Genomic DNA, 24,458 nt, shown 5'->3' on the forward strand with positions numbered 1-24,458 from the left:
CCAAAGAAGTTTTGGATCAAGCTGATGTTTGTGGTTTCTCTTCATCCATGTCTTTGTGATCTTATGAACAGGTTGGATGACAAATAAAAATTACTTTGGACCCTAGGAAGGTTTCAACGGTGAAAATCATTATTCCACACTGTTTCCTGTTTAATGGTCCACTTGAGATTTGGATTTACTTAAAATTTAGTGTCAACCCCTAAAATCAGTAGTAAAAATGGATGGACGGTGTGGATAAAGCACAGAAATTCACAGTGGGCCCAACTGATTTTACTCAGTACGATAAAAGCGTACTGAGTAACTCAGTACGCAATCCGATCTCCTTTTGCTCGCTTCTTCACGTGCATTTGGAGCACTCCAACGTCAAAAGCGACAGATGGCCGTCTACAGTTAGCCAGAGCAGAGAAGAATCTCACAGACATTACTGATTTAAGTATCGGACGCCTCTTTTCCGGCTTCCTTTTATGCACCCCTTTCAACATCTCCACTGCAATTGAAGAATCTCACAGACATTACTGATTTATGCTTCCCAAGGTTTGTACTTCTTGATATGGAAAAGACCCTTCTCAACTCATATGAAATTTCTTAGGATTTTGGAAGATGAACACACAGGATTTTTAGTTGGTTCTTTTGAAAAAAAAAAAAAAAACTTGGGTTAGTTGAAGTTTGTGAGTTTATGATGTTTGGGATTTTGGAAGTTGAACAAATGAAAGCTGAGTAGATTTTATTTTTTTTGCTTTCCTTCTTTTTTCTATTTGGTAACTTAGTTTTATTAGTTTATGATAATTTTAACTTATGATGTTGTGATTTACTCGGTTATGGTGTGTGATAATGAGAGTGGCCTGTAAAAGTCTAACAAAAGGTGCTTTTCTTGGGATTTTATTCCCCAGCAGAGTCGCCATTTTGTTTCGAACAAGACAGTAAGTTCAATGGGACTTAGAAATGTCTTAGTTGAATGACTTTTATACGGAGTTAGGCCAGTCAGCACATGTTTATGGGTACTCATCAAGATGTTAGGATGAGGCCATGAAATATGCTTTTGTTGTTTTAGATGATTTTTCTTTATAATAATAATAATTATTATTATATGTAAAAAATAAAAAATAAAAATAAAAAAACTATTTGGATATGAGTAGGTTGAGTTTGAAAAGAAGAGAAAGGCTGATTTAAGGCGGGTTTTGGATGCGCTATTGAATTTAAGTGCGAATGCTAGTCTGAATATAGTGGAAATTACCAAATTGTGATTTCTTTCTTGAGGGTTCTTATTGAGGGCACGGACTTCAATTATTGTTACATCACTTTTTGGGTTGGGCTTGAAAGAAGCGTAACTGCGATTTGAGTGCTATGCGATCCATATGAATTCTAAGAAATATTATTACATTCTTTTTACTTAGGCTTTGATTAAACTGAATGTTTGGAATTGAATTCATTTGTGCATCCAAAACACGGCCTTAATGGTAGATATTGGAGATCTTTCATGTCATGATTTTCTGTGTTGCATTCTAAAATTCCAATCTCATTTTAACTCATTTTATGCATTTTACAATCGGGTTAGTATTTCATCTGAAAATGAAATGATAAAGGCATGTCTTTTTGGGTCCCTTTATGTTGGTTTTGTTTTCAATTGTCAGATATTTCTAACATCAAAATTGAAAGGAGAACCATTTGTAGAAAGTGTAATATTTTTATCAAGGTGATTGATTTTCTTGTTTAAAGGGTCTCCCATCTATTATGATGGTGTTGTGGGTAGGGTCTCCCATCTGTCAATGGGCTCGGCTCGGACCAGGCAAAATTGAAATTTTGAATAGGCCAGGCGAACAGTTCAAAATCCAGGCCAAAGCCAACCCCAGCCCCAGCCCCTTGACAGCCCTAGTTGTGGGCATCAAGAACTGTGCCGCTGGAATTCCCTTTGATGGTTTTTATGAACCAAAGTATATAGTTGTATTCATTTTTCATATAAATATTTTGAAGTCTGAGAGAAGATGAATTGTTGTAGTTTGGAGTGTTTCCATAATGCAAATTCTGTTACAGTAAGGCTTGTCTTGAGTAGTTCTCTGAAACGAATAAGAAAATGCTTGTAGAATTTCAATCTCTTGTATCGAGTAGTTCACTAAAGACGAATTCCCAGGTTTGGTAGATTTGGATGATCCTTTGACTCCAAGAACATATGTTCATGTTTGCAGTGTGGATGGTCCATCTTCGCATGCAGAAATGATACGTAGACGTATCAAATGGCTTAGTTTAGAATGGAGGCTCTGAGTAGCAATTTATAATTCACAATTAAAAAGCATCTGGTGGAGCCATACACTCCTAAGTCTGAGAAACATGGGAAATGCTCACATCCTAGCATTCTATATAACCATTTGTTTCGTTGCATTTATCGTATCGAAGATTGTTATTGCAGTGCTCCTCTATCAAAGATGGAGCAGAAAGCGCAAGGTCTTCCAGGAGAGCTTGTCAGGTAATGCTTCATTTAGAAGATATATATTACTACATGATTGTAATATTTGCAATTTGTGGGTGCTTTGGATGCACTGTCGACTTGAATTGCAATGACTGATCTGATGAAGTAGAATAACCAAATTGTGATTTCCTTCCTTAGCATACATAATTGAGTGTTTGGGATAGTAATCAGATCGCCTTGCGGGAGGTTTACTTCCTCACACAAATACTAGGAAACATCATCACTTTTTGATATTTCCTCTCGAATAAACTGAATGTTTGCAATTGAATTCGATTGTCTTGTTGTGCATCCAAATGTAGCCTATATGTCAGTCATCAGGAGATAGAAAGGAAATGAAATACTGATGAACTATGTTCTGTAACAGGTGGGAAGATGGTATTGTTCAGGTCGCCGACTATGCAGTCCCTCACCTCAGAAGCCTTTTTGAAGAAGACGATGAAGCTAACCAACAAGGATATTATTGGGTCTGGAGGATATGGAACAGTGTATAGACTGACCATCAATGATTCCATCTCTTTCGCTGTGAAGAGATTAAATAAGGGTAGTGCAGATGGGGACCGGGGATTTGAAAGAGAGCTGGATGCAATGGGTGACATAAAGCACAGAAACATAGTCACTCTCCATGGTTATTATACTGCCCTTCACTTCAATCTGCTTATATATGAGCTCATGCCGAACGGTAGTCTTGATGCATATCTTCATGGTATTTTTTTTTCTTTTCCTTTCTTTTCTTTGTGTGTGTGTGACTAACCTTCTGCTTTAAAATTACACTCTATGGGTAACTTTTGGAAGTTCTTGGTTCCCAAGATCAGGCACCACATGCAAGTCAGATATGTTCACATCTTTCTAGCACATCTCACTTGCGAGTGGAAAAAAAAAAAAAAAACCCAAAACAAAACAGGGCAGCAAGAACCCATATAATGTCGGTTCCGCAACCTAAATGCAAATGGCACCTGTTTGGCAAGGAAAGTTCCACCAACTACAATTTGGGCATGATAACAAAGCTACCTAACATAGATGTGTCACTACCATTCTCAAATTCTCTTCTTAAAAAGAACGATTCGATGCAGGGAAGTTAAGAGAGAAATATGTTTTGGATTGGCCTCTAAGGTATAAGATAGCAGTAGGTGCTGCTCGGGGCATTTCATACCTTCATCATGACTGCATTCCTCATATAATTCATAGAGATATAAAATCAAGCAACATATTGCTGGATCAAAACATGGAAGGTCGGGTGTCTGATTTTGGACTGGCCACATTAATGGAACCGGATCAAACTCACGTATCTACGTTCGTCGCTGGAACTTTTGGTTATTTAGCTCCAGGTACAGTACATAAGATCACAGATCATGGTCAGTTTCCTTGCACTCCGTTGTCTAAGTGCCAGCTAAACATCGTCATGGTTTATCTTTCCTCTTGCAGAATATTTTGATACTGGACGAGCAACAGCAAAAGGTGATGTTTACAGCTTTGGTGTTGTCTTACTTGAGCTTCTAACCGGGAAAAGACCGACAGATGAAACGTTTGTTGAGACCGGCACCAAACTAGTGACATGGGTAAATCTCACATCCTCAGAATACAAGTTTCATGGCACTTGTGGAGTCTGTACAAATTTCAACAGATCAGAATGGTATCATGCACCCCCATTTTTCTACCTTGTCGTACTAGAGAAGTACCTTTTAGTATTAATCTAGCATCAAAAGAAGGAAATGATGGTTTGTGCTTTAAAAATAGGGGGTCTAATAGAGGCTTTTTTTTTTTTTTTTTAAAAATTCCCATTTAACTGATTTAATGTCTTCTACTTAACTTTCTTTTTTTTGGAAGTGAAAACAAGTAACGTGGATTTTTTTAGATTATTCACATCTAACTTGTTTTATGATGTGTTTGGCCAACCTTTTCTGTTAATATGCTTTTTGTGATTCAAGACTGATATGCGGCGGTGATATGCATGGTGTAACAGGTGAAAGCTGTTGTGGATGACGAGCGGGAAGAGTTTGCAATAGATAACGGGCTAGTAGATTTTCCTGCTAATGAAGTTAAGAATGCATTCAGTGTCGCAGTGAAATGCCTTGAATCAGAGCCCTCCAAGAGACCAACTATGGCTGAGGTTTTGAAGATGCTCGAGCAGATAAAATCAGATAAACCCATATCAGATTCCTGAAATGTGTCATGGTTTCTTTTGGGATGTGAAATGATCTTGTTATCGAAGGAAGCCCATTGTATACTAAAATGTGTATGAACCATACAATCATCCAGCTAGATATGGTTCTGTTGATTAATCATACCAATAAAAGCACGGAGTCCTGGCAAGTTGGTGTCATGCAATAGCAGCTTGGATTCCCCAACGGGTGGCAGTATGTGGTGTTCAGAAAGGAGGAAAAGGAATGACGCTCACATTCTGGCAGTGTTTGGATGTACAATTGAATTGAGTTGTGAATATTTAGTTTAATTGAGAGGAAATAATAAGAGTGAATGAAATTTCTAAGCATTGATAATGAAGAAAATAGCCCTCAAATTGGGTTACATTACTTTCAAGTCCAGCTTGAAATTAATATGATTGCATTTCCGGAGCCCAGGCACTGAATATTAATACCAAGGAAATCATAGTTTGGGTATTTCCATGCTAACAGACTAATAATTCCAATTCGAATTGACATCCAAGGTAAGTGGGAATAGGATGAGAGCATTAATCAGGGTTGGTGAGGAATCTTAAACTTGAAACCTTTCGCTATGATACCACTTTGATGCAGGACAACTAACCACTTACTCTAAAAGCTCAAACTGATAAAAAGCATGACAAATTAATCCCATTATCCCATAGCTAGGTCCCACATTCCATGAGTGTGGTCCTTGTCTAAATTCCCTCATGAGCTCATCCCACATGGGTCTCGCCTCACATCACACAGGCCGCCCACCCCGAGTGTGCCCCTGCATCCTATAGGCCACCTCACTCGAGCCCGGTGTGAAAACGCCCCTATATTAATTTTCATGAAAAAGAGCTTTTATACATTAATCTCAACAAGCTAAAAGCCAGAATTCACACACAATTAACTACAACCATTGCCAAACAATGTCTTCCAGGGTCCCAAACTCACAAACATAATACAAATATGAAGGGCAACAATAGACACCTCCATTGATCAAATATATAGTTATTTTCTGAACAAAATATATAATTACCATTTACATCTACTTGATCAACATTGCCAGCCCATTAGCAACTGAGGTTTTCAAGAGAGGAGAAACAGGAGCATCTCCAAAAAAAACATTGAAAAGAGCTGAAGAAACGTTTGTGGAATCGATTGTGGCATCCACAGTTGATGGCATCCCATCTGATGAGATTGAAATCTGCATATATGAAACAGACACATCTCATTTTAGATGCCTGCGTGCTTGAAGTAACATTTGAACTCTAAATGAACATGTAAGTTTTTGCATGAATGGGAGAAGTGTATGTATGGATAAATAAATGCATGTAAAGATGTATTGTGTGCTTACTAGCATCTTGGATGGCTCCACCCAAGTCAAGAATATGAGAGTCCCTTGCTTAAGAGGGCGTCCTTGAAAGGTGCTACGAAATGTGGAGAGCGCAGATTCATCAACAGGGGTGGGTGCTTTGATCCTTGGTGAGATGGCATCATCTAATGCATCCCAGAAAGTCTTACCATCGACATCCCTGACCAGAACAATCTGCAACGATTTCTCTGAAGATGCTGCATACAAGATATGTCATATCATCACTCACATCTGCAAGTTATTTTGTGAAAAAGCAATCATGTAGAAGTTTAGATCACTGATACCTTCATAAACAGCACTAAACAGAGCGGAATCCTTTTCAATTTCAGCAGCTGATTTTCTCTTCCATGCATTCAAATTTTCTATTATAGAATTATTTACATACAACCCAGCGGCATAGACTTTTACACCAATGATAGCAAAAACCTTCTCCCTGTAACCTGTCATTCGAGACAATAGAAACTAAAGGCAATATAATTGCTCCTATCACTAATCAGGATTGTCCACAGTAAGCAATCTCCATTGGTGGATTCTGTATGTGGCTAATTCCTCATCAATTCAAATTCATTTTTATTCCAAAGATTGGATAAAGGTGGAGAAACCGACCCCAAAGAGCTGGGATGAGGTCATGATGATGATGATCAGATGATGGTGATAGTGGGATGGTGGGATGGTGGGATACTGGTGTACACGATAGAAAGGGCCCATTTGGAAACATAGTCATATCATCACTGGATCCACACCTTTAGTGGGGACCTGCACATTTCACCTTTGGAGGCAGTGTGGAAGTGATTAACCCAAAACCACATTAGGTCAATTAACAATTTCCCACTTCTTCTGTTCCCAAATCAATAGCAAGACAAGAACAGCTAAAGCATGTGGCACATTGCATCCACCATCAGATATGGGAATAAGGCATGCACATGAGCCTTGCCAAAGTTCAACCACCATAACTCCATCCCTTTCTTAGGAGATGGCAATGTGTAATAGGTGTTACCTACACATCATGCTTGGACGTGAGACAGGATATTTTGATGAGATTCACACATGGTGAATGAACTATCACTAACCATGTTTCACAGATGATCATTCTTGAGCATCGTCGGATAGGTTCTACCGAGTGCATTTAAAGAAACAAACCTGTGCCAAGCAGAACTAATGGATCCAAGCATCCAGGCACACTCAACAGTGTCTGAAATTTCACATTGGTCGAGGGCTCCAAGACAAAGTTTGCACTTCCAACTGCACCGAAGGATTTGAAGAGCAAGATATATTAGCATTTCTACTATCCGCCACAGTAGTGTTTTCAGTCTAGGATAAGGGGCTGGAGTCAGGCCAATGCATAGACTGATTATTCATTCTAGTCAACTCAGACTTGTTTGAGTTTGATCCAGTTGGGCACTATGGGTCACATTGATGTAGGTCTATGGCCCACCATCGGGCCCATCATGTGGTGATTTTGACCTATTTGTTGCAAAATTTGGACCTAAATGTCAGATACCTCATTTGCCATTTGTGGATGATGGGGGGCTGATGTGGAAGATATGATTGAAGATTTTGGGAGTATTTATTTATTTATTTTATTGCTATTTTTAAGCTAAATCTTTGTTGATGGGATTTTTATCATCTTCAATATATTATTAGTTGATTTGAAATCAATTAAGATTTATTTAAAATTAATCTAATAGTTGGGGATTTTCATCAAATGTTCATAAATTGTCTTTAGGGTCTATAAATTATTAATTGATTTGAAATTAATCTAATAGTTGGGGGATTTTCATGAAATATTCAAAAAATTTCTTTAGGGCAAGAAGTAGGCATTCCACATTTTTTCCCCACATTTTCGAAGTTGTGAGTTTTCTCATGTATTGTAAGAGAAGAAGTTTGATATCGATAAAGTTATGCATCCATCTTTGCTTGTTTGCGCTTTGAGTGTTGAGATCCTCTTGACTCGATAACTGGTGGACCATTTTGGTACCAGAGAGGGTGATTGTTGGGGGACTTTTTATTCTACATCACCTCCTAATGGCTTCAAAGGGAGTGACACAGATATCACCTCCTAATGGCTTCAAAGGGAGTGGCACAGGTGGTAGGCATTCCTTATTTTCTAAGTTGTGAGTCTTCTCAAACATTGCAAGAGAAGAAGCTTAATATCAATAAAGTTATACATCCCTCTATATTCAAATATTCTTATGAGTGTACTCATGTCAATTTATTTGCAATTCGAGCATTAAGATCTCGCTAACTCGATAATTGGTGCACCATTTTAGTATCAGAGAGGGTAATCATTGGGGATTTTTAACTATATATCACCTCCTAATAACTTCAAAAAAAAGTGACACGGGTAAAGTTTACGCGAGTAACTCATTGAAGGAATCTGGAGACTAAAGTTGGAGCATGTGGACACAAGGGAAATGTCCTCACCAAGGTCCTAACCAATGACCAGCTACCTTGGCTAGTGAAGACACCAATAATTGAATCCTACAATTGTTGAAGCATGACAAAGAGCCTGGAATTAAGGTCAAAATTTTAGAATTCTTGATCATTTGCATGTTGAAGACTTCATCGATTGGCTAACCGAGATGGAAATATTGTTCAAGTACAAGGAAATCGCGGACAAGCCGAACATAGAGTTAGTAACTATAAAAATTTCCGGTCACACATTAGAAAGGTGGGATAATCTCGAAGTCAAACAACTCTACCAAGATAAGGAGAATAGATTCTTCATAAAAGTGTTTTTTTTTTTTTTTTTTAAGAAGTTAAAAAAAAAAAAGTTTATATCCATGGCCGATGCCCGTAACCTCTATCAAAGATGCCACAATCTACATCAAGGGAACAAATTGGCAAATTGGTAAATGAATACATCAAAGAATTCCATACATTAACATTACGAGCACGATTTTTGTGAGTATGAAGACAGTTTCAAGATAGGTTAATGGCCTTGACCTGGAAATAAAAAATGATGTGGCTTTCAAAGATGTACTTGAGATGTCCGATACATACACACTTGCATAAAATTTGAGGAGGTAAGTAATTGAAGACTTAGGAGATGATTCGATGCCCCACGAGATCTGTCATCAACAACGGGGCAATACGTTAACTTCCCACGTAAAGCAACCACAAGGCTTCCATGGGTTAAGGGAAAATGGACCAACATCCAACAATGAAGCTAAACCCTAACAAAGTGGGAGGCAGTTAGTGCACCAAAGATGGGCAAAATAATACTCCTTTCATATGCTTTAGGTGTGAGCAGTTGGGATATCGTTCTTTTTACTATCTCGAACAACAAAGTAAATTTGTTCAAGAAAGGAGAATATGTTGAAGACACTCTCGTCCGCATTCAATGACAGCCGAAAATGATATGGAGTATGAAGAACATGCAAATGAGAATGTGGGACATGCTGGGGAAGATATAGTAAATGTACATGGTAATAAAGGTGAGTCATTAGTTATCTAACGGACTATGTAATTAACGCCTCATGCAATTTATGGGGGCGATGGTTGCGACATATTATCTTCCTCACTACTTGCACTTCTAGTGCAAAGATATACATGATTTAGTAAATGGGGGAAGCAGCGAGTATATCATCTCACAATAAATGGTGAAAAAATTATAACTTAAAAATACATAAGCATCCATGTTCATACCAGATTCGTTGATTCAATAAAAGAAGAGAAGTTTCTATTAATTATAGGTGTTTAGTTTCCTTCTCTATTGGATTTAAGTATAACAAAAAGGTGTGGTGTGATATGGTCCCATGAATACACGACATATTTTGTTATGGAGAACGTGGTTGTAGAACCAAGATATAGTGCATTTTACTCTAGCTAGCATATATTCTTTCGTCAACAATGATGTTAATATCACATTGTACCAATGAAACATCTTCCAACACCTAAATTTGATCAAGACAAGACTCGGAAGTCGCGTAGTGAGAAAATTGTAAAGGGAAAAGAAAGGAGACTAGCATCATTTATGTCTTAGTTACTAGAGAAGATATAAAGCAATCAAATGTTCTGCTTCCTGTACAAGAGTTACAGGAGTACCATAAATATGAAGACTTGGTGCCCGAAGAACTCACAGTGGGACTTCCTCCTACAACGAACATTCAACACCGCATTGATTTAATGCAAAGTTCAAGTCTATCAAATCTTGAGCACTGACATGTTACTGAGTTGCTACAGAAAGGTTTAATTCAGAAAGCATGTCACCATGTGTTGTTCTCACATTATTAACTCCTAAAAAGAAGGATCTTAGAGGAGGTGTGTGGACAGTCATGCAATCAACTGAATTTCTATCAAGTACCAGTTTTCTATTCCTCATTTAGACAATATGCTAGACATGTTGCATGAAGGAAATGTCCTTGTAAAGATCAATCTAAGGAGTGGATATCATCATATATGTGTCCAGTTAAGGGACAATTGGAAGACCACATTTAAGACTGGAGATGGGTTGTACGAGTGGCTTATCATGCCATTTGGCATTTTAGTTACACCGAGAACTTTTGTAAGGCCGATGACAAAAGTACTCCATCTCTTCATGGGAAAGTTCTTAGTTATTTATTTTGATTATATTCTTGTTTTTAGTCGTATGATTCATCTATTCACCCTGATCACTTGAAACAAATATTTGATACATTATGGAAAAAAATATTATTTGTTAACCTAAAAAGTGCTCATTGTCTATAGTGTTGTGTTTTAGAGATATATTATCTTTCTAAAAGGGATCAAGGTTGACCAAGAGAAAATCGAGACTATTGTGGAGTGACCCATCCCATGAACCTGTCTATAGTGTTGAGTTTTAGAGATATATTATCTTTCTAAAAGGGATCAAGGTTGACCAAGAGAAAATCGAGACTATTGTGGAGTGACCCATCCCATGAACCCTTTTAGAGGTGTATTCTTTTCCACAGCTTAGCGACATCTTACCAGAGATTTATCCAAATTTTCAATACAACTATTGCATTTGTCTCTAATTGCATGCACGAAGGCCAATTTAAATGGACTAAAATGGCGAACCAAAGCTTCAGTACCATAAAAGAGAAGATGATAGAGACTCTAGTTTTTGTACTCATGGACTTCAATAAAGTCTTCAAAAGTTGGTATTGGCGTAGTGCCGAGTCAGGAACAAAAGCCGATTGCTTTCTTTAGCAAGAACTTAATGATGCTCAGAAGAACTACTCCACGTATGATCTCAAGTTCATCGCAGTGGTCCATGCAATATGACATTAGAGGCATTACATGATTCGTCGGGATTTCATTTTATACTCAGGCCATGAGGCGTTGAGATATTTCAACTCCCAAAAGAAGCTAAGTGCTTATCATGTAAAGTGGATGACTTTTATACAAGAATATACTTTCCTTTTCCGTTACAAAGGTGGAAGTTAGAAAAAGCAGTGAATGCTTTTAAGTAGGAGGGTGTGGGATTCAAGGCATTAAAAGAACAATATGAGGACCCTATTTTTTATAAAGTGCTCAACAAATGTGTGGATGGCCGAGATCTAAAGTATGAATTCATCTCACACAATAAATATTTATTTCAGCATTCTCGCTTATGCATTTCTAAAGGATCGTTGCGGGAGAAGATCATATATGAGCTATACGACGGATTGGGTGGACACTTTGGAAGAGAGAAACATTAGCCATGGTAGAAGAAAAATACTATTGACCTTGTATACATCATGACATTGAATGGTTTGTAACACGATGTGTTGATGCCAAACGTCATATGTAGAACACTGACCTTTATAAGCCGCCTCCTGTTCCAATTGCACATGGGTGAACATTTCTATAAACACCATTCTAGGTCTTCCTAAGCCTCAAAGTAGAGCATATATGATTTTTGTTATGGTGGACCGTTTTTTAAAAATAGCCTATTTAATATGATGTAAAAGGATGATAGATACTACACGTATTGCCAATACATTCTTTGTGAAGATTGTATGACTTCATATTTTTTTTTTTTTTTTTTTTTTATTTTTAAAAAAGGCTTTGGACTGTAATTTGACACTTTTATAGAAGTGATTGAGGACTACGCTTCAACTCTCTAATACATATCATCCTGAAGTAGATAATGAAACCAAGGTACTTAACCAGAGCCTTTATAACCTTTCGAAGAGTATAGTAGGTAATAGTGTATCTCAATAGAAATTAATTTACCAAAGTTAAGAGTTCGCCTACACAAGATCAGACAGTTCTAAACTTTTGATTAGGATTAGGAACCTAAAAACAAGTGGTTACGAAGAAAACACAACAGCCATCTGAAATAATATCTACAACTAGGACAGATAGGATTGTCCAAACTGGAAAAGTTTTGGCTGTATCCATCCACAACAAGTTCCATTGTATCAGCGGTCTGGATTACTTAGAAATGGTCTCCATGTATAAAATAGATGCATAAGGACCTCAATTCTCTTTTCTAATTGTTGCTGCAATTGTTTCTTGCAGAGAATGATATAATCAGACACATCTAACCCGAGGGAAAATCGGCTTAGGTTACTTGCAATGGCCCAATAATTGAACTGAACTAGCTCGAGTTCAATTACCTCACAAGTGTAAGATCAGAAAGCAGATGGGCCACACATGTACATAGTCTACCATTGGTCAATTTCATTTTGTCTAGGTGTGGACCACCTAGTTAGAATATAGGCCATAATAGATATGGCATTTACGCAGTTGGGCTCACATGATCTCGCACAAGTGTCCCTTGCTTCCACACGTTTGCCAAATGCAATTAGCATTCGAAATCAGCCTTGTCCACCCATCAGGTGGATCACACGCGTTCCAAAACAATGAACGGTTTAAGAAATCACAAGCTGCTCCCATTCAGCTTCGGCATCTGTTGGTGGGCTTTCTTTATGGACCAGATCCTACTTGTTGGGGCCCATCTAATGAGCGGCCCCGATCTCAGGTGCGTGTGGAGTGTGTGATAGTTGCAGTGCAATCGGAGTTTTTGACATAGCTAGTTTTACATGAACATCTCCAGTTGGGGCCAACTGATGGACGGCTCACTTTGGCATGATGCAGCGTATGTGAAGGAATCGTAGTTTACCATGCCCACACGCTTGTAGTACATTGCCCATCTACATGAAAACGTGTGAAAGATCTCAGCTTCACATCAGGTAGGCGTCTAATAATCAGGCTGTTGACTCGGGTGGGCCACCCAGTTGAGGAATAAGGCAGGTGAATTTCGATAGAGATCATCTAAAAAGCAGTGTGGATACATGAACAGAAGCTCCTATCTCACACGCACGCCGCATATGTTTGCGTGTGTAAGGAAAGGTTGGAGGAAAGTGTATTGCTTAGTTTATTTGATACTCTGGCAGAGAATGACGCTTGATACTCGGGCCCTCTAAAATTTACTACATGTCATCTATTGACTCCAACCAAATCGACTAAATTGTGAAACCCACTTAATTAACAATCGCAAAATCAGAATGGCTGAACAGTTCTAACCTGTGATTTGTGGACATTTGTTTGTTGAAATAGAACAAATGGATATTTTTCAATTTTAACCGTCTAATAATGTCCACCAATTCGATAGTCAGATAATTATCATTTTGGATTCATGATACATCCAAACTAATAAATTGGACGGTTTAATTTAGTTTTATGCCTGCGTATCATCCACACACCGAAGCAAGAGTATCAAAGTTTTCCTCATTAGTAAAACCTGGTTTGTTTATAGACTCCAGCTGCTTTGCTCGCGTCCATGAAAATGCATTCGATACCCAAAACAAGTGAGAAGAGGGAAATGAAATAAAATTGAAGAAGAAGAAGAAAAGAAAGGGCATACATTACCTGAAGCTTTGGGAATTGGGGCCCGAAATCTGTGATTGGAAGTCAAAATAGGTAATGTGGATGTGGGGTTAATTTGGTAAATCCCAAAAGAAGGAGAAGAAGAGTAGTCTTTGCCCTTTATTTTAGCGGCGATTGGCGAGAATAGAGAAATTGAAGTAGCAATAGCCCCAGCCATTTCCCAATCTCTCACTCTCCCTCTCTCTCAGATTCGCACTTTTTTTCGTCCCGGGGAAATAGTGAATGAAGTAGAAGTAATTTTGGTACTCATGCGGACAACCGTCGTGCATTTGCACACGTCTACCTCAAATCGTACTCTCCAAATGGTTTCCCGGACCGCAGATGTATCCACGACAAATCATATGACCATAACTAGCTGATTGGAGGACATCTTCATTTTATCATAGATCACCATCCAAATTCCAAAAACAAATGTATATAAGAGGTCAGGATCGTATAATCCGTCCGATTTCTACAGTCGGTCAAAACCTTTTGGACGGTTCAAATTTCAGAACATATACGTAGACGATTGGTCACATGAATAGATTGACCGGATGTGTCATTGGAGCCAACCTATGATAAATTCGGTTTGGATCCCTTACTCCTTGTGAATCCGGGTCCAGTTGGGGATCTGTCCCAACCCAACCTACGCCGGACCCTTTTTCAAAACAAGGTCCAGTTTTGAGTCGACCTAAATTGAATCTGGCATCATAGGGACAGGACGGTGTCCGCTACAAGTGGGATTCCCCAGTAAGTAGAGCTGTCCACCAGTGCCTGATGGATCCAGGGCCAAACTTCCTGGAGCCCTTATGAAATCTAGTCGGGTCCACCATCAATGACCAGTTAAAAAACACTGTATAGATGGGTTTGGGAAAGTCAGTTGGACCCGTTAATATTTTAAAATACCAAAATCGTACCATCTTGAGTTGGTTCAGCTACAGGTTGGGTCCAATTAATTTGATTAGCAATGTGTATATATTAGCCATCTCTGCTATAGTAACAGGTTTTGCCAAGCCAAATACATGTAAGAAAGGCCGTTTACACCTCGCTTGTATCAAAGTCGCATGGGCAGGTGTGATGTAGTCCATCCATCTCGGCAGGGCCCACCGTATAAACTGCCTTAGATGATGTGGACCCGAGACGGATCCAAAGTAAATTACTCAAGATGGACTAGGCTTGGGTCCTTGAAAAAAAGACCACGAACCCGATCATCACGGCTAATCCAACCTGACCTGTGGTCAGCCGTACAGGTGAATAGCATATGGAATTACTCGTTGCCCTTCAACATGTAGCTTCTCCATGAAACAAACGTTCCATGTGAAAATCTACTTGATACCTTCTACTTTACTTTATAGACTGCAGCCATATTGAAGGGTGGGATCTTCCAATCCCGAAGAGTTCCTGAGCATTCCCCATCTAATACCCGATTGGGCTGACAGTTTGGATCATCAGAACATAGGCCCATAGGCTGCACATCAACAAACCATATATCTAGCATCCACTCATATTCAGTGAGTCAATCCAGACCAACCAAATCAAGGAGGCTAGTGTGAATGGACAATAGCCAAAAATCAAGGAGGCCATTGCTTATCAATCAGTCAGAGCTTAACCATCAAATCTAAAGAGTTGAATTTGGAGCTTAACCCACTTGGGTTACAACATGGCCAAGGGAATCCAAAGTGGCAGAGACCAGAGCCACTTACTACTGAAATATGGAACAACCTTCTCTAACTAAGATGTACATGGGTGCAATGCCACTCTCTCTGGATATCATGTTCATTCACACTAGTATCATATTATATATAAAAAAATATATGGCAAGATGAGTTCCATCTCCCATCAGTCGTATTATCATCAATTCGAGTCTCATATCATCAGTTCAGTCATCATATCATCAATTCACCTCTCCAAGTATCATCAATTCACCTCTATTCACTTATGCTTGCCACAAACAAAATTTCTTATTTGTTGCAATGTGATTGGGCCACATTATCACCCACTGTATTTAATGAACGAATCTGAATCCTTTGCTTGTCACAAACAGAAAATTTCTGTTTTCCTACATCGTGATTGGTCCACATCATTACTGACATTGTCAGCACTGCTACATTAATTTTGGTCATTGCGTCATCATTGACATTGCATTGATGCATTAAATGCAATGTGTGATGATGTGGCCCAATCAGATTGCTACAAACAGATGCAGGAACTTCTTGTTTGTTGCAAGAAGAGGATCCAAATTCTTAATGTAGCCATGCTGATAACGTCAATGATGACATAGACCAATCACAATGCAGGAAAATAGAAAATTCCTGTAGGCAACAAGCAAAAGAGCTAGATTCCATCAATTCATACTCAAGCGCAAGAAGAGCCTGCAATCACACATCACTAAATCAATCAATGTGTACGGGAAGAAAAAAAAGTTAAAGCTACAATGCCATTTCTGGGCATTTCAAAATACAAACAAAAACCGTTTCATATGAGCATGAAATGGGTCTTGTTTGGCACCATGGATTCAGAATACCAGGATTGTAAATCCATTGGATTATTCCATGATTGGAAATCCCCTAGATTTGAAATACACTGATTTGGAGTCCTCCAGTTGTGGTTGTGTTGAGCACCTGGATTTTAAATCCCTTAAGAATAAAAAATAGTTATGCACTTAAATTATGTAATAGATTTACAAGAGTTTTTTTTTTTTGTTAGCTTGTCAGTACACACCCTACTATCAGTACACACTTCCCCACTATCAGTACACACTTCACTGTCTGTTACCCCCACCAGGGAATCAATACCAAGACCTCAGTGTTGAAACTAGGTATCTTCACTACAAGAGTTTGAATTTAATTACTAAATTAACTTTAATATTCCCAATGAGGATAAATATATGATGTTTGACACAATAATAAGCCCATTGAAATATATACTTTGACAAAAAATGATGAAATTCCAAACCTTGGACAGGCCACAAGCATAGGATCACAACCAAGCTCTAACCGTTGATTTACATGGCCTATGTTTTGACTGCTCGGATCATTCTATTGATATAATTTTAGTGATGCAATTTATAATATGATTGTTTTGGAATATCATCAATGGCCATGTGTACAATAGGCTAGTAGCCTAGTGACTCATATTTACATGTGTAAAGTATGCTAGTAGCCTAGTGACACATATTTACACATGCTACCCTCCGGCCTTTAAAAAAGAAGAAAAAAGAGAAGGGATTGGTGATCCAAGCAAAAGGGAGGGGTTGCTTGCAAAACTCACCTGTTACCCTCCTGCATATAAAAAAAGAACGAAAAAAAAAAAAAAAAGAAAGAAAGAGAGAAGGGATTGGTAATCCAAGCAAAAGGGATGGGTTGCTTGCAAAACTCACTGGAAGCAAGGATTTGAAATCCCCTTAATTCAGAATTCAGAATACCCTCTAATATAAAGGCTGAGGATTTGAAATCCTCTGAATTTAGAATACCCTCTAATCCACCTTGCCAAATGACTAATGGATTTAGAATACCCTCAAATCCTGCCAATTCCATAGCATCAAATGATCCCAAGTGTTCCAATTTATAAAGATTTTGGGATTTTTTAATTTACCTAATTTTCAAAACCTTAGAATACAAATCTTTTGCCTTCAGCTAAAGATTAGTAGCTAGGCTTTGATAGCGCTAGCTCAGGCGCCTTTTGACACACTTTGCACTTTGCATCCATGGCGAGAACCCCTCAAAATGGTGACCCATGGTGCGAGCCTTTGACACACTTTGCACTTTGCATCCATGGTGAAAACCCCTCCCAAATGGTGACCCAAGGTGAGAACCATAGGTCTAACCATGATTCAATGTTGCGCCTCGATGAGATGAGAGCCATTTTGTAACAATCCATAAACTCTCTAAGCCTGTATTTTTCTTTCTCAAATTTACTATCAAATATTGTCTATTCATTCTATTTCTTGGGATGTTTATAAAGGTGTTCAGGTGCTGTTTATGGATGTTGCAACAAATGCTCAAAAACACTCTAAATTAGGGCTAAATCATCTCGGAGGTGTCACTTGCTTTGAAGTGTCGATTTATTACTGGTTAGTGCCATTTACCATCTATAAGTGAACTTGTTGGAACCCTCCCCAGTGTCGGTTTAACCCATGTTGGGGGTCATTTACCATCATTACTGAACTTGCCAGAACCCTTTGTAGTGTCGATTTAACCCATCTAGGGACATTTGCTATCCTAAGATGGACTTGCTAGAACACTTTGCAGCGTTGATCTAGCCTATGGGCCTCTACTTGGGATATCTTCAAAAGCTGTGAGGTTTATTTGCAAACCATGAGGGCTACTGATTCAACCTAAAAATCTGAGGATAGTATAATGGCTCCCTATCTATCATATGCCTAATTCAACGAAAGTACCAAAGAAACCAAGTTAAAAACTCCCAATATTAGTTAGTAGATATCTATGACAGACTATCAAATCCGCTAAATAGAGCAGAACCCCTCGTAGAAACAGACAACTAATTGTTCATAATTGTAAATAAAATTGAAAAATTACCTTTGTTCCTTCTCGGTCCACCGGCCGCTATCCTGAACTTGTTCAGGTCTCCGATCTGCCGGCATTACATAGTTGGGGAGCGGGACTTTATCAGATTCAATGCAGATGAGATCCTCCACAAGAATATCATAGTGCCTCTTGATCTCGTCAATGCTTCTTCCTCCGACCATGGTTGCCACATTCTGCCATCGGTCAGGAGTTTCTTTGTCGTAGACAGCAAGGGCCCTCTCGAAAATCTTATCTTCCTCGCGACTCCAATCCGAGTGAACCCCACAACCCATCGTCTTCTTTAAATCCCTTGGAACTCTTTCAATCAAACTTAAGAACCCAACAAGTAATCATATCAATACAAAATTAAGAAAAGGAAATGTAAACGGAACCCCCAACCCCCAAAAAAAAAGTACTTATCAAAAGCGAATAAATAAATAAAATAACATAGCAATGTTTGTAGTAAAAAATAAAAAAATAAAAATCAAACCAGATGTAGATAACCAAATAATAAAGATTACAGACCAAATCTTATAACAAAATGAAAGAAAAATCAAAGATTCGTTCAAACAAAGCACGAATGAAGAGGAAAGAAGAAGAAAGGAACATATACCTTAAAAGTTGGATTTTCCAGACTCCAGAAACTCCATCTAAGAAACCCAAAAGGAATTCATATCTCCATCAATTCAGCAAAAATTGTTTCAAAAGCAAAAAAGATCCAGTTTTCATTCAAACTATATTATCCTTGTAAGCTCTCTGCATGTACACAATTCTCACCAACTCATTCTCAAGCTATAAATATGATGATTAAGATACAAATACATTAGCATTTCAAGATGGATATGAGAGGTTGCGTCTCGCACATCTGTTTTTTTTTTGATAACCTTCTCATGCATGCATTTTCATGATTTTTTTTTTTTTTATATTGTTATATATAATTATTATATATAAGATGACGCATGCCATGCATTTCGAGGTATCGATTCGCACGTGACACGTGGTCTACGTTGCTGCCACGGAGTGCAACGTGCCATGCAATAGCTAAGCTAGTCGGACACCCTTCTGAACTTCTGAACAGGTCAGGTCACGGGCACGTCGCGTGCACGTGAAGGAGCTACACCATGTGGGAAACGGATTGGCTACTCCCCTGCCATCAGCCCGGTGACCGATGGTCGGTGCGCTGTGGCCCCACCACCATGATGTATGCATGTGTTTCACATATTCCGTTCATCCATTTTTACGGATTATTTTAAGGCTTGATCCAAAAAATGAGAGATATATAAATCTTAGGTAGACCGCACCACAGGAAAACAACATTGATTGGATATCCTCAGGACCAGATGAAGCGAAAAAACAAAAAAAAAAAGATAAGCATAATCCAATACTTTTATGGCCACAAAAGATTTTTAATGGTCTACATTCATTCGACACTGTTTCCTGTTATGTGGTTCACTTAAGATTGGGATATACCTCATTTTCAATATTATAACATAAAATGATCTGAAGAAAATAGATGGACAGTACGGATGAAACACATCCATCACGGTAGACCCCGCATCGCACCAACCATAAGCCATTTGCCGGTGGCAGGGGAGTAGCCAATCCGTTTACCGGCTTGTGGCGTTGTGCCATCACTGGCACTTGTTTGCGGCATCCGAAGAATGAAAACGGCAGCGCACACCACGAAGATTGGAAGCGGATTTGATGTACCACATACAAGCTATATAGCTGCTACACCCAGATCCATAGCTCAACTGGCAGACTGAGTGGAGATACCTCGTTTCGACACTTGAGGTCTTGGTATCGATCGCCAGCGGGGGTGGCTAACATGGAGTGTATGTATTGACATGGGTGTGTACGAACAAGCTAACCGGATAAAAAACAAAAAAGTTATATAGCTGTTGTATTGAGGTCAGCAAGTTCAGTGGGTTCCATTGCAAGGTATTATATCCACACTGTCCATCCATTTAGCAATCTAGTTGTAAGGTTTGAGCTGGAAAATTAGACAGATCTAAAGATCAAGTGGACCACACTGAAAAAAGCAGTGGGAGATTGAATGTCTATCATTGAAAATCTTTTGGGAGTCACATAAGTTTTGGATTAATATGATATTCTTTTTTTACTCTTAATCCATGTCTTTGTGACCTTATAAACAAATTGGATGGAAAATAAACGTTATGGTGGGCCCTATGAATATTTTATCGGTGAAAATCATTATCCCATCTTCTACATGTGGTGTGGTCCATTTGAGCTTTGGATGTGATTATTTTTTGGCTCATGCTCTAAAATGATCTCACCAAATAGATTAATGGGATGGATGTAATAAATACATCATTGTGGGGCCATGTAATTTTGATCTCTTTTGAACCGGTCGTGCAACTCGGAGCTTGAGGAGTGTCGGTGCTCGTCTTCGCAAACACGTACCCACAGTAGCTATATAGCTGGTGTGTGGTACACCAGCTAATCTGCTTCCCGTCTTCGCATGACACATATCTACACCAGCTATGTAGCTGGTGTTGGTGTGAGGTACACCAACCAATCTACTTCAACACTGAGGGCTTCGTATCGATTCCCTAGTGGGGTGGCCAACAATAAGTGTGAATTGACACTAGGGTGTAAGCTAACAAAAAAAGAAGAAGCCAATCCGCTTCCGCAGAGAGTAAACTCTTGAAATATCAAGATGATCCACGCACTAGGTGGACCACACATGTACGTAACTCATGCCGTTGGTTTACGATGCATTGATTCCAACGGTGTGGCCCATCATGATGAGCAGGCTGGCATGAATTTTGCTCCAAGTGATCATCGAGGAATTATTTTATTTTATTTGCATGCCGCCCAAGTTGCATTGTTCTTTCATCACTCTAATTCTAAAGCTATAAAATGCAGTGTCTAAAAAACTTTTGGCCTATTAGTTTGATCAGTACGTTCTATAATATTATTGTAAATATTCTTGGCCAAAAACTAAGAGCATTGTTTCCTAAGGTGATTTTTTCGTTCCAAGTGCCTTCTTTGCTAGGAGGAGGCAGATTATTGATAGTGCACCTACTACACATTAGTATTTGGACTCCTGTCACAAGGTTGATATGCAAAGCATTTTGTGTACATTGGATTTGGAAAGGATGTATGACCACATTGATCGGTCTTTCATCAATTATATGTTAGCTCACATTGTATGTGGGACTAGGTGCTGACTCTTAATTAAAGCTTGTGTTTCCCCACCAAGGTTCTCTCTATCTTTACTAACGGCTCTCCATTTGGTTTCTTCTGTGTCTTGAGGGGTCTTCGCCAAAAAGATTTCTTTCTCCTTTTTTTGTGGTTTCTGAAGCTCGAAGCAGGATGTTGGTTAAGAGTCAATTGGTTGGCCTCTTCTGAAGTTTAATTTGAGGTTGAGAATGTCCCTTAGACTGTCATCCAACTTCAAATTGCTGATGATACTCTCATTTTTTATGAGGTTAATGCATCCATGGCGGACAATCTGAAGAAGATAATCAGATATTTTGTTGTTTTGACTCTCAATGTTTATCTAGCTAAAAATGAGTTCTTCAGGATGCACTCGTCTAAGAAAGAGGTGACTCGGCTGCTTGGCACTTTTGGTTGTCAGGTCGGGTCTCTTTCCTCTTTCTATCTCAACTTGCCTTTGTACATAGATAAGCCTGTCAAACATCTTTAAGATTTGGTGATAGAAAGAATGGAGAGAAACTCTCGCCTTGTAAAAGCATAATTTTGTCCTTTGGAGGCCGAATCGTGCTGATTAAGGTGGCCCTCTCAAATCTCCATATCTATTTTATGTCGTTATTCAATTGCCCGAAGTCAATCCTCGACAATATTGATAAACTTTGAAGGATTTTTTTTTTTTTTTTCTTAAAAGGGGGGGGGTTGGCGCAAAGAGGAGCATCTAAACTACTCAGTTGAAATGAGGTTTGTATTGTTAGCTTAATGATGTGAATTCTACCCTCTTAGCGAAATGAGTCTAGATATTCGAATTGAGGGAAGCTGGTAGAAGTACATTGTTACTGTAAAATATGGTTCATCAGCTATGGGTTAGTGGATAAAGTACGGTATTCTATATCTAGCGTCTTTCCTTTGAAAAGTTGTCACTCATTTTGCTAGTAAAGTTTTCTCTAGCTTAGGCTTTGCAGTAGAGGATGGATCAAGAGTTAGATTCTGAGATGATATCTGGTGTGGAGATTCCTCACTGCGAGATATTTTTCCTTCTTCATCCCTCATATGCTCTTTTGCTAATGTTTCGGTGGACCGCTGCTTCTCAATGTTCAAAATTGGGAGTGTTTGGACTCCTTGCCGTCAAAATCGATCTAATTCTGAATTCAATGACTTCCTGTTGCTTCTTTCTTGCTTGCATGGGATCAATCCTTATCCAGGGGTAAGAGACTCACTGGTGTCGCTTATTAAATCGGAATTTTTTTTTTAATGATGTCTTTCTCCTTGTTCACTAGGCAAAATGGAAATTCTACCTCTTCTTATTATAATGGCCCTATTTGTTCCGAAGTTATTCCTCTTAAAGTGGCAGCTTTTGTATGGCTTGCTATCAGAAATAGAATCCTTACCATCGACAATTTCCGCAAGGCAATAGGCTAATGGCATTGCCTAACATCTATCATCTCCATCTTAGAGATGCCAAGTCAGTAGATCACCTGTTCATTCACTGCCCTTTGGATAGTCTAGTCCACCATTGTCTTCTTTCAGCTTGTGATGGGTGATGCCAAATTCACTCAAAAGGCCTTTTCCTTTCTTGGCATGCTGGTGGGATCGGAAGGAAGGTTGCCTTCCTTGCTATTCTACCGTCCATCTGGGGTAAAATGACCCTTCAATATTTTCGTAAAAGGAGTGGCTCGGTAAGGGAGTTATCAGTCGGGTTGTTTTGTTCATCATGGATTGGGTGCATTGGAGGGGTTTCTCTTTTATTTTACTTTCCTTTCTTTTGTTCTGTTGTTTTCTTTTTTACCCTTAGCGTTTAATAAAGTGCATTATTCTTCAAAAAAATAAAAAAATTGTTGGGTCACATTCGTGGACCATTCTAGCGTGCTTTCAAATAGATGTTCAGGAGAAATTTGAGCAACGGTCAACAATCAACTGAATATGTGAAGGAAAAAATGGCTGGGTATTCCAAGCTGGGAAATTTTATTGTTGTGGGCCATCAATAATGGGACCCACCATATAAGCAACTTGATCACCTAGACGATTGATTGTCCATTCAGTATAAATTTTGGATCTTGGGTCCTTGGCAATCCAAAGCAGCAACTAACTAACGGTCTGGATCAATCAAAGAGAGCATCCAAGATTTGAACCATTCAACAGACAACTGACAGGTCTGATTTCAACTGTCCATTGTTTTTCTAGGATCATTCTCCTCAAATGTGTGCTGGCCTGATTTATGTACCTGGTGAAATCTTCATGGTAGGGCCCATCTCATGGAAGGGCTCAGATGGATTAGTATGGCTCCTCCGCACCAAACCTGTCACTTATTAGCATGTGAGCAGGATGCATATGAAAATCGCAAGTGATGTCGTAGGGCGTAAGGGGTCATTGGGCACCCTGGAATCTTAAAATGGGTGATGATCAATGTTGTGAAAAATCGTACTAGAGGTTGAATCTTATCATAAATTATAAGATTTTTTATGATCTTCTTAAAAATAACTGGGGGACCTTCTCGAGCACAGGATAGACAATTGAGAGAGAGCAGGACTCCTCGTTAGGAGGAATCCATGCTCCGGGCTGAATATAAAATATAAAAACCCAGCAATCATCATTTTGCCATCAACACGCACCAAATGTCATGTCATGATAGTGTTCAAGGATTCTTATCTTCAGGTCTTTCTAGAAATTTTCTTCAAAAACATACAGGGATCCTTTAATAATTTATGCTCTTGTTAACTTGCTTGAATGTAGAATCATGTTGAAAAGCGGCATTTAATTCCGTAGACCGATTAAAAAAGATATTTTGATTTCCAATCATCATTCCACAATACATATAAGCCAACATGATCATAAACACCCATGAAAACATTCCCTATAAGTGATACATCAATTTCGTGTTGCAACTAGTTAAGAAGTAAGAAATCATTATTTTTATTATTATTATTATTATTATTATTATTATCATAATAAAACTCTACAATGAAAGACACGTGGAG

General features: G+C 38.7%; 3 protein-coding genes across 5 annotated transcripts; 1 reads left to right on the top strand and 2 right to left on the bottom strand.

Annotated features, from left to right (window-relative positions):
* The first annotated feature begins 428 nt into the window (after positions 1-428).
* LOC131240769 (receptor-like serine/threonine-protein kinase At1g78530) lies at positions 429-4,999 on the top strand. 3 transcript variants are annotated; one of them, XM_058239221.1, is made up of 6 exons: positions 429-534; positions 2,184-2,461; positions 2,829-3,167; positions 3,535-3,789; positions 3,887-4,020; positions 4,425-4,999. In XM_058239221.1, exons 2-6 carry the CDS (start codon positions 2,326-2,328, stop codon positions 4,623-4,625), a joined length of 1,065 nt encoding a protein of 354 aa, XP_058095204.1. In that variant the 5' UTR covers positions 429-534; positions 2,184-2,325; the 3' UTR covers positions 4,626-4,999. The 3 variants fall into 3 exon arrangements, with proteins under 3 accessions (XP_058095204.1, XP_058095205.1, XP_058095206.1); XM_058239222.1 differs by having other exon boundaries at positions 3,887-4,094; positions 4,425-4,562; XM_058239223.1 differs by lacking the exon at positions 2,184-2,461.
* Positions 5,000-5,577: 578 nt separating this feature from the next.
* On the bottom strand, positions 5,578-14,017 carry LOC131240771 (fatty-acid-binding protein 3, chloroplastic). The gene is made up of 5 exons (XM_058239224.1): positions 13,781-14,017; positions 7,121-7,222; positions 6,265-6,420; positions 5,963-6,177; positions 5,578-5,812 (listed from the first exon to the last, which is right to left on the bottom strand). The coding sequence occupies exons 1-5, from the start codon at positions 13,953-13,955 to the stop codon at positions 5,654-5,656; spliced, it is 807 nt and encodes a 268-aa protein (XP_058095207.1). The 5' UTR covers positions 13,956-14,017; the 3' UTR covers positions 5,578-5,653.
* A 1,365-nt stretch (positions 14,018-15,382) lies between these two features.
* LOC131240772 (protein RADIALIS-like 6) lies at positions 15,383-19,213 on the bottom strand. Its single transcript, XM_058239225.1, has 3 exons — positions 18,915-19,213; positions 18,316-18,633; positions 15,383-16,149 (listed from the first exon to the last, which is right to left on the bottom strand). The coding sequence occupies exons 2-3, from the start codon at positions 18,594-18,596 to the stop codon at positions 16,122-16,124; spliced, it is 309 nt and encodes a 102-aa protein (XP_058095208.1). The 5' UTR covers positions 18,597-18,633; positions 18,915-19,213; the 3' UTR covers positions 15,383-16,121.
* Between the last annotated feature and the right edge of the window lie 5,245 nt (positions 19,214-24,458).

This window comes from Magnolia sinica, chromosome 3, assembly GCF_029962835.1.
Source record: "Magnolia sinica isolate HGM2019 chromosome 3, MsV1, whole genome shotgun sequence".
Taxonomy (NCBI): Eukaryota; Viridiplantae; Streptophyta; class Magnoliopsida; order Magnoliales; family Magnoliaceae; genus Magnolia; species Magnolia sinica.

Coding starts and splice junctions, on each gene's coding strand:
- LOC131240769 (XM_058239221.1), top strand. CDS start 2,326: ATGGGAAATGCTCACATCCTAGCATTCTATATAACCATTTGTTTCGTT. Junction 2,462..2,828: donor CTTCCAGGAGAGCTTGTCAG/GTAATGCTTCAT, acceptor GTTCTGTAACAG/GTGGGAAGATGGTATTGTTC. Junction 3,790..3,886: donor TTTTGGTTATTTAGCTCCAG/GTACAGTACATA, acceptor TTCCTCTTGCAG/AATATTTTGATACTGGACGA.
- LOC131240771 (XM_058239224.1), bottom strand. CDS start 13,955: ATGGCTGGGGCTATTGCTACTTCAATTTCTCTATTCTCGCCAATCGCC. Junction 7,223..13,780: donor CCCAATTCCCAAAGCTTCAG/GTAATGTATGCC, acceptor CCTTCGGTGCAG/TTGGAAGTGCAAACTTTGTC. Junction 6,178..6,264: donor GTTTAGTGCTGTTTATGAAG/GTATCAGTGATC, acceptor TCTTGTATGCAG/CATCTTCAGAGAAATCGTTG.
- LOC131240772 (XM_058239225.1), bottom strand. CDS start 18,596: ATGGGTTGTGGGGTTCACTCGGATTGGAGTCGCGAGGAAGATAAGATT. Junction 16,150..18,315: donor TGGACCGAGAAGGAACAAAG/GTAATTTTTCAA, acceptor GTGTGATTGCAG/GCTCTTCTTGCGCTTGAGTA.